The sequence below is a fragment of the Fusarium sambucinum genome, chromosome III (assembly GCF_050947815.1).
Source record: "Fusarium sambucinum isolate potato_lamoka chromosome III, whole genome shotgun sequence".
Taxonomy (NCBI): domain Eukaryota; kingdom Fungi; phylum Ascomycota; class Sordariomycetes; order Hypocreales; family Nectriaceae; genus Fusarium; species Fusarium sambucinum.
Window position 1 is genome coordinate 1,194,841 of NC_139292.1, and position 15,731 is coordinate 1,210,571.

Sequence of the window (15,731 nt, forward strand, 5' to 3'; positions counted from 1 at the left end):
CCCTTGCCACAACTTCAATTCCTGCACGTGACCCTTGCCGCTAGTGGATGCTTCTAAACTTCTTCGCCATTTACAGAAAAAATTAGTTCTAGAGATCTGACGTGCTCTACCTCATGGGCCTTGCATAACAATCCTGAAAACTGGTTAATTTTAGGCGAGGTTGAGGAAATTTTCACGTTCTTTAGGTATTCTTTAAACCTTATACTTCGAATTTGAGCTCTGCTGATTGCAGCAGCGACTGGGCAACTGCCCGTCCTCGACCCTTCACAACAACATCACAATGCTGGTCCGGCAGACGAGAAAGGGCATTTTTGCCTTACAATCGAGGCTTCTCTCGAGGCCTCATATCGCGACAACCCTCGGCCGACGTCACGGCAGACAACTCGCCACAGCTGTTGACGACTTCCCACTTAACAGCTATGGCGGCCTTCATGAGCAGCTTGCTCGGTCAGGCCTACAACCCTTTCAGGCCCCTTCTAATGCCGACCTTCAAGCATTCGACCCGAAAATAAACCTGTTAACTATCCCCGAGCCACCAGAAGCTCGACCTTTCGGCAAGATCAATAACAAGGGCGTCCCCGGCGAAGTTGAAGAGATGATCCCAGTTTTCGATGCTTGTGTGCGTGTAGGCAAGCTTGAGAGAGCTTCTCTCGTCTTGAAGCGACTCATTGGAACTGGCTTGATTCCTGGCGAGGAAATGATCATGCTGCACAACCAATACCTCCGTGCATCTCTCGAACAATTACGAATGTCCCCCGACCGAAAGCAAGCCGAGATGCTACATAAATGGTACGAGCTACAAATACGAACAACAGATGTGCCACAAACTGCAGAAACAATTGCATGCATGCTCAAGGCCTCGCTTCTGTCTGAACGTGGTGCCCGCCTGGAGCGTCTTGTCACTCGCTACATGAGCATGGCCCCCGGTGAAGCTGGCTTGAGAGTGTTGAGCATGGCCGATATTCTTAGCGATCAAGATCTTGGCGTCATTACAGAGATTTGCCCAACTTATAGTTTCGCACCCGAATCAGAATCCGACGCCCAATACGTGTCCATGGCAGAAGACGAGTATCTAGACACAGAGGAAGGGCATGCCGAGACTACAGCAACCACAGCAGCGTATCCTGACATCCGACCAACACCACAACGAGGAGAGGGCCTCAGCGCTCTGAAGAAGAACCTGAACCTCATCAACGAGTTGCAAGACGTGGACATTTCCAAATTGCCCGCCGAAGAGCAACGCGAATTTCAGGCCCGTCTAGAAAAGGATTCTATCGATATTGCTATTGAGAAATGGCGGAATGTCAAGAAAAACCTCGACAAGATGCGCATCACAACGGCTTTGAACGATAAGCACGAGGATACTAGTCTTGCCGCGAGTATGCACCGATGGCTTACAGCCATGGAGGAACGCTTGAAAGAGGAGATCATCAAGGTCGAGGAATCCGAGGCGAGTCAAACCAAGACCGAAGAGGATTTGGAGCGATGTGTCTACGGCCCAATTCTGAGACTTGGAGACCCTACTAGACTGGCTGCGGTTACAATCCTCACTCTCCTCAATACCAGTGCGATTCAGGGTGTGGACAAGGGCGTAGTCATTCAACGACTATTGAACGACGTTTCCCGTGTGGCTCAGGACGATATGCGCACCCAACTTCAAGAAAAGGCCGACCGAGAACGCCGCCGAAGTCGCAAGGTCAAGTTTACTGGAAATGAAGCAGATGCTCCGCCCCCCGAAGGAAACATTATCGCAGATGCAAAAGAACCGGTCGATACGAAAAACCCTGCCTTGACTGCATGGTCCATCCAAGTCAGGGCTCGAGTTGGGTCAATCCTTGTCAAGGCTCTCATCGAGACTGCAAAGGTCAAAGTCGTCAAGGAACATCCCATTTCCAAGGAGCGAATCAGCCAATTCCAGCCTGCGTTTTCACATATGCATGCCCCCCGAAAAGGCAAAAAGGTTGGAATGCTGTTTATCAATTCAGACCTTGTCGAGCGCCTGAAGCGAGAACCCATGGGTGACTTTCTCGCTAAGCACCTCCCCATGGTTGCAAAGCCTCAGCCTTGGAAGCGTATCAACGAGGGAGGCTTCCTCTCCAGCAAAGCCACTCTGGTTCGCCTTAAGACGGGAGATGTTGAGCAGAGGCTTTATACCAAAGCAGCTATCAAGCGTGGCGATATGGATCAAGTTTTCAAGGGACTCGACGTGCTAGGAAAGACACCTTGGAGAATCAACAACAGCGTTCTTGATGTCATGGTAGAAGCCTGGAATAGTGGTGATGCAATTGCCAATATGCCCACCCTGACCCCAAACCTAATCATGCCAGCCGAGCCTACGACTTCTGACCCCCTTCTTCGCCGAGCCTGGATTCGAAATGTCAAGATGGTCGAGAACGAGCGTTCGGCCCTTCACTCTCAGAGATGTTATATGAACCTGCAACTCGAGATTGCTCGAGCATTCCGCAAGCAGGTCATTTACTTCCCCCACAACATGGATTATCGAGGCCGCGCTTATCCTCTCCCGACATACCTGAACCACATGGGAGCTGATCATACTCGTGCTCTGCTCAAGTTTGCCGATGGTAAAGAACTCGGTGTGCACGGTCTAAGGTGGCTCAAGATTCACTTGGCCAATTTGTATGGCTTTGACAAGGCCTCCTTCAGCGAGAGAGAGGCATTTGCCACAGAAAACTTGCCCAACATTATCGAGAGCGTCGAGAACCCTCTTAATGGCAGCCGTTGGTGGTTAAAGGCGGAAGACCCCTGGCAATGCTTAGCTGCTTGTTTCGAGCTCAAGGCTGCTCACGATCTTGAGGATCCTACCAAATATGTCTCGAGTCTGCCAGTCCACCAGGATGGTACCTGTAACGGTCTGCAACATTATGCAGCCCTTGGTGGAGATACTTGGGGTGCTCAGCAAGTCAACCTCATGCCTGGAGATAGACCAGCTGATGTTTACATGGCTGTTGCCAACCTTGTCAAGGAGTCGATTGCCAAAGAAGCCGAGAAGGGCAACCAGCTTGGTCAGAACTGCATGGGCAAGATCACTAGAAAGGTTGTGAAGCAAACAGTCATGACCAACGTCTATGGCGTTACCTTTTCAGGTGCCAAACAACAAGTTTGCAAACAGCTGGACGCCCTATACCCCAATATGTTTAAGGAGACTGGCATCCCCAATCTTGTCACTGCCACATACATTGCAAAGCACATTTTCTCAGCTCTCGGATCCATGTTCCGTGGTGCCCACGATATCCAGTATTGGTTGGGTGAGATTGGTGCACGAGCATGCAAGGCCTTGACCGAGGCGCAGATCCAGCAGCTCGCAGAAGAATCGCCAGATCCCGCCAACAAGAAAAAGGAACTAGACGAATTAACCTCGCAATTCCGATCAACAATTGTGTGGACTACTCCCCTCCGAATGCCCGTCGTTCAACCTTACCGCAAAGCTACCAGCCGAGAAATTCGTACTTGTTTGCAGGCCATCACTTATCCCACTCAGGGTAGAACTGAGCCCGTCGATCGTAGGAAGCAACTTCAAGGATTCCCCCCCAACTTTATCCACTCCCTCGACGCGAGTCACATGCTTCTGTCAGCTCTCAAGTGTGATGAGCTAGGGTTACATTTTGCTGCTGTCCACGATTCTTTCTGGACCCATGCCGCCGACGTCGATATTTTGAATGGAGTTCTCCGAGACGCTTTCATCCGAATTCACGAGGAAGACGTCGTTGGCCGATTGGCAGTAGAGTTTGAGGCACGATACAAGAACTCACTTTACTTGGCAAATATCCCTGCGGACAGCCCTGCTGGACATGCTATCAAGGCTTTTCGCAAAAAGAGCAAGCTGACTCTAAAGGAGGAACTCTTATTGGAGTATAAGCGCATGTGCCTTATCAAATCCGGAAACCCATGGGACTTGGAGGCCGCAGAAAAGATCCAGACACCTGCCGCGGTCTTTGAAGCTATGGAAATGTCCGAAGAGGAGATTGAACATGACCCTGAGAATGTGGGCGGTCTCGGAGAAATCCCCAAATCGGAATCCAGTCTCACTTCGGCCGTCAAAGAAGCTGTACAAGAAATGGATCCCGACGGCACGGCAATAGACGAGTTGAGTGTTGTCCTTCTCAATCGTCTCAAACACACCAATTTTGAGATGAACGTTATCAACCCCAAGAAGGAGATCAGCAGGAATAAGAAGCAGTACATCACCATCTGGCGCCCAATGACCTTCCCCAAGATCCCTCAGAAGGGCGACTTTGATGTGAAGGAACTAAGGGATAGTCAGTACTTCTTTTCCTGACATGATACGGCTTATGATCCTTAGGCTAGGCTTCTTAGGGTGTTTATTTTTGTTCCCTAAGGCTTATGGCCTCTGCTACGCACTAGCAGGTCGAATGATGTATTATATTGATGAAGACAACGAGGAGGCATATTGTGTCGTTGTACGTTTGGCGTTAAGAGGGGGCAAAAGCATAGAAGAGCGGGTGGCATTTCTGTTTTCTGTATTATAATAGCTATATATCCTGCCCAAGGTAGGCAAATAAATAACAAATAACATAAACCAAGTTCAAAAGCAGATATTCCAATAATGTAACAGTAAAATCTTGTCCCACCTATCTAGTGATTAGCAGAAAAATTGGCCTCGTAATCCCTAGGGAATAAAAATAAGTAATCTAAGAACTATAGTCTAAGGAGCATAAGCTAAACTACCAATTTCGTCTCTTATGCTTGTAGACTTTGAGGCACACATACATCAGCCAAGTCTCTTATGCTTGTATGCGCATCTTTGAGGAAACTAAAGGGGGTTGTCTGAATAAAAGCTCACACCCTGCATATATGTCACGAGGCAGTGTATATGAATAATTTACATTCTTTCACATTTTGTCCATCTAACTTATAAGGTACAGTCTAGTAACTTATCGCACAACGGCGTCCTTGAGGCTGGGAACAGTGCAGACACCGCCGCTCTCGGTAACAAGACGACCAGTTCCAGTCTTACCCAACTGCTCAACAGCAGTAGCATCGAAAGCAACCTCAAGACCAGCAGTGGTGGTGAAACCAGGCTGGAATGTCTCCCAGACCTTCTTCTTGGGGTTGAGGACACCCTCGGGCTGACCCTCCCAACCCTCGAACCAAACACGGTCACCAGCCTTGGATCCCTCAGGAGGAGTAACAAGCTCGACGGGTCCCTTGTGGTCATCAACCTCACCCTCCTTGATCTTGGGAGAAGCGGCGAGAACCATGGCGCAAGACTTGATACCTCGCATCTTGACGGGCTTCAGGTTGCAGACGACAACAACCTTGCGGCCTTGCATGGACTCAAGAGGGACGAGACCGTTGAGGCCAGAGCAGACGGTTCGGCAGATCTGGCCCTCGTACTCGACGTAGTCCTCGTTACCGGGCTTGTCACCAACAGCAATGGTGGAAACATAAAGGGAATCGGCGTCGGGGTGGTTTATGGCCTTAAGGATGTGGCCGACACGAAGGTCAATCAGGGCAGGTGACAGAGGAGCAGCAGCGGCGGGGGCAGCCTTTTGCTTGGGAGCCTTCTCCTTCTTCTCCTTCTTGGGCTTATCAGTAGCAATCTTCTCCTTGGCGTTCTCGACAACCTTCTTGACCTTTTCCTTGGTACGGTCAACGAGAGAGGCCTCACCACCGGCGGCGGCAGCAGCCTTCTTCTTCTTTTCCTTCTCGGCCTTGGCGTCGACGGGAGGCTTCACGTAGAGGACCTCATCCTGGTTAACCTTGACCTTGTTCTCGTCCTTGACGTCGAGTCCGAAGAGAGGAGAGTTCTGGACAAAGTCGACATGGCGGACAATGTGAGGGTGGCCCTTCTCGCCGGTGCGTTCCTCGGGGGACCACTGGGCAACAATGGGAGCGAGGGTCTCGTAGATGGCGACGTCAGCCTTGGAGGGCTTGCTGCCGAGGAGAGTGGAGCGGCTGGAGAGGTGGTTGTTGAGGGTCTCGAGGATGGTGGACTTGTCCTCGGGGGACTTGAGACGCTCAGAGGTGGTGAGCCACTGCTGGATCTCGGTCTCCTCGGTGGGAGTGTAGGTTTGAGAAGCAAAGGAAGCCATTCTGAAGATTGTCAAAGGACGGAATGCGGGAAGGCTTCTAGAGGCCTGGCGGAAAAGGCGAAGGGGTAACGTGGTGGCTTTTGGAGTAAGAGATGAAGCTTGTATGTAGCTTCACTCGGAGTCTGATGATGGTCGAGATGTTTTATTTGGATGACTCGATTGACTGGACTCTTTTTCTCTTGGTGGGGTGGAGGGGTAATTGGGCATGGAGCTGTCAATTGGCGGGGGATGTGGCTGTGCTATCCGCGGCACTGAAATTTTTTGATGTGGCGTCGACGCTAACCCGTGACATCGCCCCTTTCTCGCGTCGGTTGCCTGGCAGCTTTACGCGGTACGCCCTTTTCGAGTCCTTGACATTATTTGTTGTACAAACCAGAAAAGTGAATTGGGACTGCATTCACTCCTCTCAATCCCTTGCTGCCTATTTCTTGTTTCATATCTTGGTAATATCACCCACTTTGCATAGGTAACTTGGTTACACATTTCTGCACTTTTCTTTTTCCCCCCTTGTTTTCAGGCGAGTCGACTACATCATTCTTCCCACTAGCGGGTCGCTGAACCACCAACCAACCTTGGAGCCGAGTTCAGCCCCTTACGTTCATTCTCTCTCTGTCTTTCACTCGAGTCTTTTATTTTATTATACATATTTATCTTTTGATACCAACTTTCAACATGGCGTCGCCGAGTACCGCCAGCTCACCACGTTCAGACTCCCGGTTGCCAACGAGCACACCAAGCTCGCCGCCAGAGTCAAATGATGACCTCGAAGGCGCAGATGATGCGCTGGTGAGAGAGGAACGGGAGGCTCGTGCTGAAAATGACAAAAATGAAGAGAAGCGTCTTCAGACTCTTTCTAAGGGAAAGAAGAAGAAAAAGGCCGAGACTAGAACTGAGCGTGAAGCCAAGGCTAGAGAACTTGATGACTTGCTCGCAAAGTCGGCTGCTTTCTCGGACATTCTCACTAAAAAAACACAGGTCCTCGGCCGTGTGGGAAGCAGTCTCGATGGATCGACTCTTGGTGAACATAACTTGAAAATGGCCGAGCAGCCCAAGTGTATGATCAACGGTACCATGCGCGACTACCAGCTTGAGGGTTTGACTTGGATGTATGAGATTTGCTCTCAAGGCATGTCTGGTATTTTGGCTGACGAGATGGGTCTCGGTAAGTTTGATGTAGTCTTGAGCGTCTCATTAAATCTGACTCATTACAGGCAAAACTGTCCAAACCATCGCCTTGATTGCGTTGCTTCGAGAGAAGGAGAATTATCTCGGCCCTCATTTGATCGTTGCGCCTCTCAGTACGCTCAGTAACTGGATTGCCGAGTTTGAAAAATGGACACCTTCGATCCCTGTGGAAATGTACCACGGCGACAAAAAGGCTCGCGAACAGATCTTTAAAACAAAAATGACGAAGCATCTCAAGAGTGGTCGCCCTACTGCCAAGTTCCCAGTGGTTTGCACATCGTACGAAATGGTTCTCAGAGACCAGCACAACTTGTCAAGGATCAACTGGGAGTTCATCATCATCGTGAGTCATTCCTCAGCTTCACTTTACACTACTGACTTTTTCTTAGGATGAAGGTCATCGCCTGAAAAATGCAGAAGCCAAACTATTCCAACAGCTTCGCCAGTTTCACTCGGCTACCCGTCTCCTCATTACCGGAACTCCTCTGCAGAACAACTTGAGAGAGTTGTGGTCGCTTCTTCACTTCCTCCTACCCAACATTTTCACCGACTGGGAGGCATTCGAGTCCTGGTTCGACTTTTCAGATCTTCAAAACGAGGAGGGAACCGAAGAGTTCATCGCCGATCAAAAGAAGCAAGAGTTGGTCAAGAAGATTCACCTGATTCTGCAGCCCATGTTGCTACGACGTGTCAAGGCAGATGTCGCAGCATATCTTCCCAAGAAGCGGGAGTATGTGCTATTTGCTCCCATGACAAAGGAGCAAACAGACCTGTACAATGTTCTTACTGACAAAAAGGTCGATACTCGACAGTATCTCGAGAACAAGGTACTCGAAAAGCTTAATGCTGGTGTATCAGCGACACCCAGCGAAAAGTCGTCTCGATCGAGCAGCCGTGCCCCGCCAAAGACCATACTCCCAATTCGCGAGTCCACACGTAAGAAAGAGGTCGAGCCAGAGGAGTCCGAGAAGCCTGAGGAGCCAGCCCCCAATGCTTTCTCCGTGATGATGAATAAGAAGCGTGGTCGCGGAAGACCTCCCAAGAATCCAAAGCCTGATACGTCAACCCAAACTCCGGAGAAGCCTGGAACCAAACGCAAGAACCACCCGGTTGCATTGGAACCAGAGCCGAAGAGCACAAAGTCGAGTCGCCAAGCAACGCCGGTAGGTCTGCGCAAAAGAACCAGAAAGACTCGAACATACAAGGATGCTGGTTCCGATGAGGAGAAGATGTCGGACGATGAATTCGAGGCCAAACTCGCGAATGAGATAGAATCCGATGATGAAGGCAAGGACGATAAGGCTTCGATGACTCCCGAGGAGCGTGAGCGGGCAAAGGCTTTTGAGCTTGCGAGTATGTTGACCCTCTACTATTTCACTTCAAATTACTAACAAAAAGCAGAAAAGCAGATTTCTCACAAGAAGCTCGGTAACCCAATGGCCCAGCTGAGACTGGTCTGTAACTCGCCACACAATTTCTACAACCCCTGGAAAGCTTCCACCGAACTCCCCGTCGATGACTCCATCGTCACCGTTTCCGGCAAGATGCTTCTTTTGGATCGTTTACTTCCCCGCCTGTTTGAAGGCGGCCACAAAGTTCTCATCTTCTCTCAGTTCGTGACTCAGCTCGATATCCTAGAAGATTACTGCGCGGAGCTTCGAGGTTGGAAGGTCTGCCGCATCGACGGCTCCGTCTCGCAAACCAGTCGACAAGAGCAAATTGCCGATTTCAACAATGATCCAGACTACAAGATCTTTCTCCTTTCAACCCGTGCGGGCGGCCAAGGAATCAACCTTGCTTCTGCGGACACTGTCATCTTATTTGACTCCGACTTCAACCCCCAACAAGATCTCCAAGCGCAAGATCGTTGCCATCGAATCGGCCAGACCCGCCCCGTGGTCGTCTTCCGTCTTGCGACAAAAGATACAGTCGAAGAGTCACTGCTAAACTCCGCAGACGCGAAACGCCGTCTCGAGAAGCTCGTTATCAAGAAGGGGAATTTCACGACTATGGGTCAAAAGATGGACCTTCGTGAAGATCTCGATCCCGAATCTCTCCGTGCCCTCCTCTTGAAGGATGGACAAGTGTACAAAGTGTCTGGTGGTGAAGAGGTGCTCAGTGACTCGGACCTTGATGTTCTTTGCGACAGAAGTGACTCGGCCTACGAAAAGGCTGCTAGCGGAGAAGGCGATGCCGATGCCTTCCGCGTTGTCGAGACAGGTGCCGATTCTATCAAGATGGCGCGCAAGGATTAAATGATGGTGTGTGTACTATTGTATTTGCTTTGATGTTATTCGATTGAAAGGGATCATGATAATGGAAGGGTCTGTCTGTATGTATGTTGAGATTGTTACTTTGCTATAGGTGTTTGGGGTATTGCTAGCCTGTTGGTTTGGCGTTCAAGGATTTGTGTCTGTATAGACGATATCAGTCGATACACGGATGGCTGCTGATTTTATTCAGCCAGTGGAATGATACCATCGAGAGGCTCAGGACGGTAGCCTAGTATCATGCATATATTCCACTCGAGCTATCTGTATTAGGAAAGGAATAATATTCTGAACTAGAGTTTTTGTAGGAACTGTTCCCAATTGTGGCCGGCTCGATCAACCGTCTAATATCTGCAATTCGGTGGTACTTTTGATTGACGCAAACACTTTTATCCAGCCTAAATAACGTAACTATTCATATAATCATCCTCTAAGCCATGTCGATATCCTTCAACTTATCCTTGGCCTTCTCATTCTCCATAGCCTGGTCCATAACAGCGTTGGGATCCTTGTCACCAACATCCAAGACCTCAAAGTGGCCAGTCTCAGTGGCATCACCAGTTCTATAACCACTGTGGGCGCCAAACACGTACCACACATAACCAGTGATGGAACCAGCAGCAACGAGGAATGCAAAAACGGTCCAGTTGCCCATGGCGTACATGGGAGATGTGCTGGCGGGGAAGAGGAAAGGTGCTGTGATGCCGCCTGTGTTGGAGATGGCGATCATACCACCTGTTGCGAGAGCGGTAGCCGTTGAACCTCGGACGGTGGCAGTTCGGTGCTATGAATGGTTAGTACTTGGATATATGTGTGTCTGGAGTTTACTTACAGCAACGAAAGGTAGGACAGCAGCATTGGTGCAAGCGATAAGACAAACAGCAAAGTATCTAACTCCCCAATGCTTAACAAAGGCAAGAAGAAGGTATCCAGTAGCGACAAAAGTCAAACCACCTAGCACATGCTTGGAACGCTCCTTTGTCTTGTCACTGTGAAGACAGTTTCCAACAATGATGAAAACAGCAAAGACGTTGGGAGGGACAGTCATGAGTTGACCGTATTTTCCTTCAAAGCCGAGAGATGCGACAATGGTAGGCGCAAAGTATCCAAAGGCGTTGAGAGAGTTGGCCATGAAGAAATAAGCAATGGCGAAGAGCCAGAAGAAGTAATCGGAGACGGTCTCTTTGGCGACTTTGCTGTCCCAGTGCTTGTCGTTCATGGAGGGTGCGTAAGGACCCAGACGCTTGACTGCAAAGGCACGTTCTTCTGGGGAAAGCCATGAGACGGTTTGGGGGTCTATTTGTGTGAGTATGTTGCCGTCATGTGGTTTGGGGAGAACTTACAGTCGGGGAGATAGAACCACACAAGGATCCCGACAATGACAGCGGGGATACCTTCAAGCACAAAGAGCCTGTTCATGTTAGTGAGAACAAGAGGAGAGAGATGATGGAACTTACCATTGCCAACCAGCCAGACCAGCTTTACCGTTGAGGTACGAGATACCCGTGGCGAGGAGTCCACCAAAAGCACCAGCTACAGCAACACTGGAAGCAAAGATGGCCATTCTCGTAGCTCTCTCTTCAGGCTTATACCAGAAACAGAGATACATCATGATACTAATACTCGGTTAGTTATTTCTGTCATTCAAGTCTTGAGATAGAAACTTACCCAGGGAAGAAACCAGCTTCAGCCAAACCCAGGAATATTCTCACAGCCAACAATCCACCATAAGTAGAAACAGCGGCAGTGCAGATAGTAACGATACCCCAAGACACCATAATTCTGGAGATCCATTTACTAGGCGAAAAGTACTTGAGGAGAATGTTGCTGGGAAACTCCATAAGAACGTATGGAACGAAAAAGAGGGCGACTGCAATGTTGTATCTTTGGCCAGTGAGGTTAAGTTGGCTAACGATGTTGTGCTCTGGTGTGTCATTGTTGAGAGTTCTGGCATTGCCGAGATTGACTCTGTCGAGATAGTCTTGACGTGTGTTAGAGGTTGATAGTGATAAAGTAGAGTACACATACTGAGGAGATATGTTATGCAAACCCATGGCATAATTCTAATATCTTGCTTTCGAACAATCCTCTTTTCCATTTCTTTATCATTTAGATCAACCGTCTCTAGAGCGGGGACGTCTAGAGACGGTTTCGGAGAGACAAACTTGCTCCAGCTGAACATGATGGATGACGATATACTTGACAAGTCACTTGAAGAATAAACAAGAGGAGACATAGATCTATTTAAATACGAATACTACTCCTGCAGACTTGATATGCACGTCTTATCACATCCAATCCGATAATGACTCTACAGAATGAAGAATATAGAGCTGCGATAACGGTACTTACAGGAAACGGGCGCAACGGCATTACCCCAGATTTGTCTACTCTAAAAGTAGTAATGAACTACAGTCATTTCACTTGGCTTTGTAAATATCCACACTTGATATGTACGAGATAAAAGGGCCGCCGGCGAAGTGACCGGCGGGGGAGGGACAAGACTTTCTCAAATCGGCAAAACTGTCCGAAGATACTAACTTTCCAACCCTTGATATAGTTATGTATGCATTTTACGTGTCGTCTTGACTCATGTACTCGGTTAATTGCCGAACTGCAACGAGTTGAAACAAGGTAAATAACGCAGCCAAGCTCACGAGACTTGATTGATCGTAAAACATGCCTACACATTGGAAAGTAGTCAGTCATGAGATGTATTTAATTCCTTCTGGTATAGTTCATGTCATCAAAGCCGAGATAATCGAAAGATATTTCTCCGCGGCCGATCTCGGAATCTAGATTTGGTACGATTTTTGTTTGCCACGGTTTTTATTCTATCGCGATAGAGACGAGATAACAAGTGATAAGATTGTGACTTATTTATTGATTTAATATTAGTCTGAACCTTATTGATCTGGTCATTAATTGTAGATATATTGATTGCACTTTCTGCTATAAATTACGCAAGATATTCGCAGGAACTTAAGAACTGTCAAGTACTGAATGCAGATCTTCTGCACCCCATATTGTATTGTCTAACCTTTAGATGATGAAATGTCAGATAGCCTACAATAGCATCAATAAAAATCCATCTGTCAGACTAACATGGATCACCCATCGATCAAAGCAGCCAATCTCACTCATGACTAGTGACAACCTCAATTTTTTACAGACTTTTATTTAATTTAATTAATTCCTGTTCCACCAAAATGGCCTCCCTTACTTCACTTCCTCCAGAAATCCTTCTCCAAATCATTGAATCCTGTCAGACAAGCCAGGCCCTATCCTCACTAGCCCAAACCTCTCAAGCGCTGTACGCATTAATCACTCCCCTGCTATACAAGCGTCAGCTCGCAAACGCAGATCACCATGTAACTTTCCACGCAGCCAAGCATGGAAATCTACAAGCTTTAAAGAATGTCTATCGGTACATGACTCTGCGTGTGTACAAATGCAGTAAAGGCGATTACGATACAGGAGTCTTTGGAGCAGAGAAGCAAAAACGCAATGGATGGTTCTGGACACCGCTTCATGAAGCTGTGAGAAACGGAAACGTTGAAACGGTGCGATGGCTTCTAGATCATGGCGTCGATATAAATGCCCCGTCGTTAAAGTTTCATGATATTGATATGGGAATCACAGAGGGACGATATCATATTGACTTTGGCGACAGGTTGAGCTTTCATATGTTACCGCTGGTTACCTTTTCACCGCTTATAACGTCGATATATCATCGTCAACAAGAAATCACAGAGCTGCTTCTCGAGAGAGGTGCTTCGATACATATCAACGATGTACGTAAGCTACAGCCTTGTGGGACTACAGCGCTTCACGTAGCTGTGATAAACGCAAACATCACTGCTCTGAGATTTCTTATTGAACGAGGATACGCTGGACCAAATGATCTAGACGCTGCTGGTTTTCCACCGCTGGTCTGGGCAGCTCTCAACGTGAGCGCTGATCCACAAGTTCGTGAGTCGATTAAGACTCTTGTTGAGCTTGGGTCGGACCTCAATCATGTCATGCCGTGTGATCCTTGGTTGGGATCGAATCACAATATGGTGACTTTTCTCACAAAAAGAGGAAAGCCAAAAGCTGCGCAGGAACTCATCAACTTCGGTGCGTCAGTCGTTGATACGTCGATACCATGAGTACACTAGAATACTATCCATCACTAAATTAAACTATTTCTCTATTCGCGCTCCTTTGACCCAACAGTAGATCTAGAAGGTGAATTCCTCAAAACCTTTCCTCCTTCCGGTCCTGATTCAGGAGTATCGTTCGCACTGCTCTCCCTAGCTAAAGGCGAAGGAAAATCAGGCGTGACAGAGCGTGAATCGTTACCTGGTCGTTTCGGCTTGGAACTTGTAGATAACCTCTTTCGTCCCTTGGAGGCGGAACCGCTGCTGGATCGTCGATGAACGCCCTGCTCTTCTTCAAAGGCGGGCGTGGGACTTCTGGCTGAGCTCGTGGACGCGCGACGGACACTACTACCCCGACGTCTACGTTCTCGTTCAACAGAAATATGACGCGGCTGGTGAGGAGCAATCTTTTCGGGTTCGTGTCGTCGAGGATGTCGGCCGGGAAACCACCATGTCCAGGGATACTGGGCTCGCACAAGCTGATGATCCCTCTCCTTGACTTTTTGTCGGAGCAACGCACGTCGCTCGTTCTCCTTTTCCCAGTACTCCGTCCTGTAAAGTTCCCAGTTCTCGCGAAACGTTGCAGAAAAGGGCTTGGCGAGGAGGAGAAGCTTTACGTAGTCACCCCCTGGCGCTAGATCCTCCTCGTGACCGCCTTTCTCCTCATCTTCGTGGGGTAGTACCAGTGTGGGATGGGTATCGCTCGTGATCTGGAGTTCCTTCTCCACCTCGCGCAAAAGGCTCGGCTCGACGTAGCGGTAGGATGAACTAGCCGTGTGGGAGAATAGTCCATAAGTCAAAAAGAATCCGATTGTTGAGAGAGCCTCGGCCCACCACGTTCGTCGTATTATGATGAGTTTGCAGTTGAAGCCGCGCAGTCCTCTGTTGGAAATGACAAACCATCGTCGCGGCCATCGAATACCGCGCTCCCAGATTCCAGTCGCCCATACGAGAATCGCAGTGATTATACCGCCCATGAAGCACACCTTTTCGGCACCTTCGACAGCCCAGTAGATAGATCCACCTACGCCTCGACCATCTTCACGGGGCGCAAGGAAGAGAGCCCAACCGAAACCGGTGATCCAAACGGACAAGAGTGTAAGAAAAAAAGTGTGGTGTCGTTTTCTCGCTCGGAGTTCGAGGAATTGCGCGCGGAGGGATGCTTCGAGGATCAACAGGTTAAGATAGATCATAGACGGTGAGCTCGGGGTGTGGTGAAGAGGATCACCCTGCTTTGCGGTTGTAGGCAGGATTGGGCTCGCTCCGGCGACATCTTTGGCGCCTTGGGTAGGAGCAGATGCGCCTTTGACGATGGAATCGACATCGTCGGACATGTTTTGATAAAGTCAAGGGGCTGAGGGGCAGCCGGTCAAGGACAGCTCGAGGCCATGCACAGTCCAAGGGGGAGAAAAGGGAGGAGATGAATCGGGACGAATCGTTGTCAGCTGGTATTTGGCGGTTGTTAGCGTTAAACGTGGTCAAGACGTGTGATCTGATGAATATGAGATGGGAGTGGTTCGGTTTCTTTGACCCGCTCCCATCTCCCATCGTCATCACAAGCCAAAAATTAGAGTCCATAATCCCCTGTAAGGTTGAGCTTCAATCCACTGTCGGCTTTCGGTTCATAGCGGTCAAAGCGCCCAATTGTAGTGGGTTTCCCCAACACGTTTGAACAACAACGGTTGGTGAAAATAAATAAACCGATATATTCCGTTGCATTTCTTTAATACGATCGATCCAGATCCATTTCTATTTCCTTGGAAATAATATCTCTCAACTATTATATATCATAACAACTCAGCCTGTCTTGTTTCAACTCTCTCTTCCAACAAATTCCGCTTCCGCTCCGCAATCTTACTCCAATTTCTCTTCCCACGGACTTGCCCACGGATTTCATCCCAGAACCCGTCCAAAACCCGATGATTTTCTCCTAACTCCGGCTCAGCCCTGTTTGCGTCACCACGAAAAGAGGCGTCATCCATAATTTTGCCTATCTAAATTGTTCTTTTTTTACTATCAGTTTCCTAGGGGTCAAAGAATATAAGCCCCCCTCCCCCGCG

The 15,731-nt window shown here is 48.8% G+C and overlaps 6 protein-coding genes across 6 annotated transcripts; 3 read left to right on the top strand and 3 right to left on the bottom strand.

The window, feature by feature from the left end:
- Positions 1-280: 280 nt before the first annotated feature.
- On the top strand, positions 281-4,297 carry FSST1_010596 (DNA-directed RNA polymerase; the record flags this gene model as incomplete). Its single annotated transcript, XM_083233644.1, has 1 exon — positions 281-4,297. The coding sequence occupies one exon, from the start codon at positions 281-283 to the stop codon at positions 4,295-4,297; it is 4,017 nt and encodes a 1,338-aa protein (XP_083080292.1).
- Positions 4,298-4,913: 616 nt separating this feature from the next.
- FSST1_010597 (glutathione S-transferase C-terminal domain-containing protein) lies at positions 4,914-6,074 on the bottom strand (the record flags this gene model as incomplete). Its single annotated transcript, XM_083233645.1, has 1 exon — positions 4,914-6,074. One exon carries the CDS (start codon positions 6,072-6,074, stop codon positions 4,914-4,916), a length of 1,161 nt encoding a protein of 386 aa, XP_083080293.1.
- Positions 6,075-6,746: 672 nt separating this feature from the next.
- FSST1_010598 (SNF2 family N-terminal domain-containing protein) lies at positions 6,747-9,514 on the top strand (the record flags this gene model as incomplete). Its single annotated transcript, XM_083233646.1, has 4 exons — positions 6,747-7,236; positions 7,286-7,602; positions 7,649-8,612; positions 8,661-9,514. 4 exons carry the CDS (start codon positions 6,747-6,749, stop codon positions 9,512-9,514), a joined length of 2,625 nt encoding a protein of 874 aa, XP_083080294.1.
- A 445-nt stretch (positions 9,515-9,959) lies between these two features.
- Positions 9,960-11,711, bottom strand: FSST1_010599 (major facilitator superfamily domain-containing protein; the record flags this gene model as incomplete). The annotated part of the gene is made up of 6 exons (XM_083233647.1): positions 9,960-10,313; positions 10,362-10,825; positions 10,873-10,940; positions 10,987-11,145; positions 11,198-11,510; positions 11,558-11,711. 6 exons carry the CDS (start codon positions 11,709-11,711, stop codon positions 9,960-9,962), a joined length of 1,512 nt encoding a protein of 503 aa, XP_083080295.1.
- Positions 11,712-12,738: 1,027 nt separating this feature from the next.
- On the top strand, positions 12,739-13,680 carry FSST1_010600 (uncharacterized protein; the record flags this gene model as incomplete). The annotated part of the gene is made up of 1 exon (XM_083233648.1): positions 12,739-13,680. The coding sequence occupies one exon, from the start codon at positions 12,739-12,741 to the stop codon at positions 13,678-13,680; it is 942 nt and encodes a 313-aa protein (XP_083080296.1).
- Positions 13,681-13,721: 41 nt separating this feature from the next.
- On the bottom strand, positions 13,722-15,005 carry FSST1_010601 (Nem1-Spo7 phosphatase regulatory subunit SPO7 domain-containing protein; the record flags this gene model as incomplete). Its single annotated transcript, XM_083233649.1, has 1 exon — positions 13,722-15,005. One exon carries the CDS (start codon positions 15,003-15,005, stop codon positions 13,722-13,724), a length of 1,284 nt encoding a protein of 427 aa, XP_083080297.1.
- Positions 15,006-15,731: the final 726 nt, after the last annotated feature.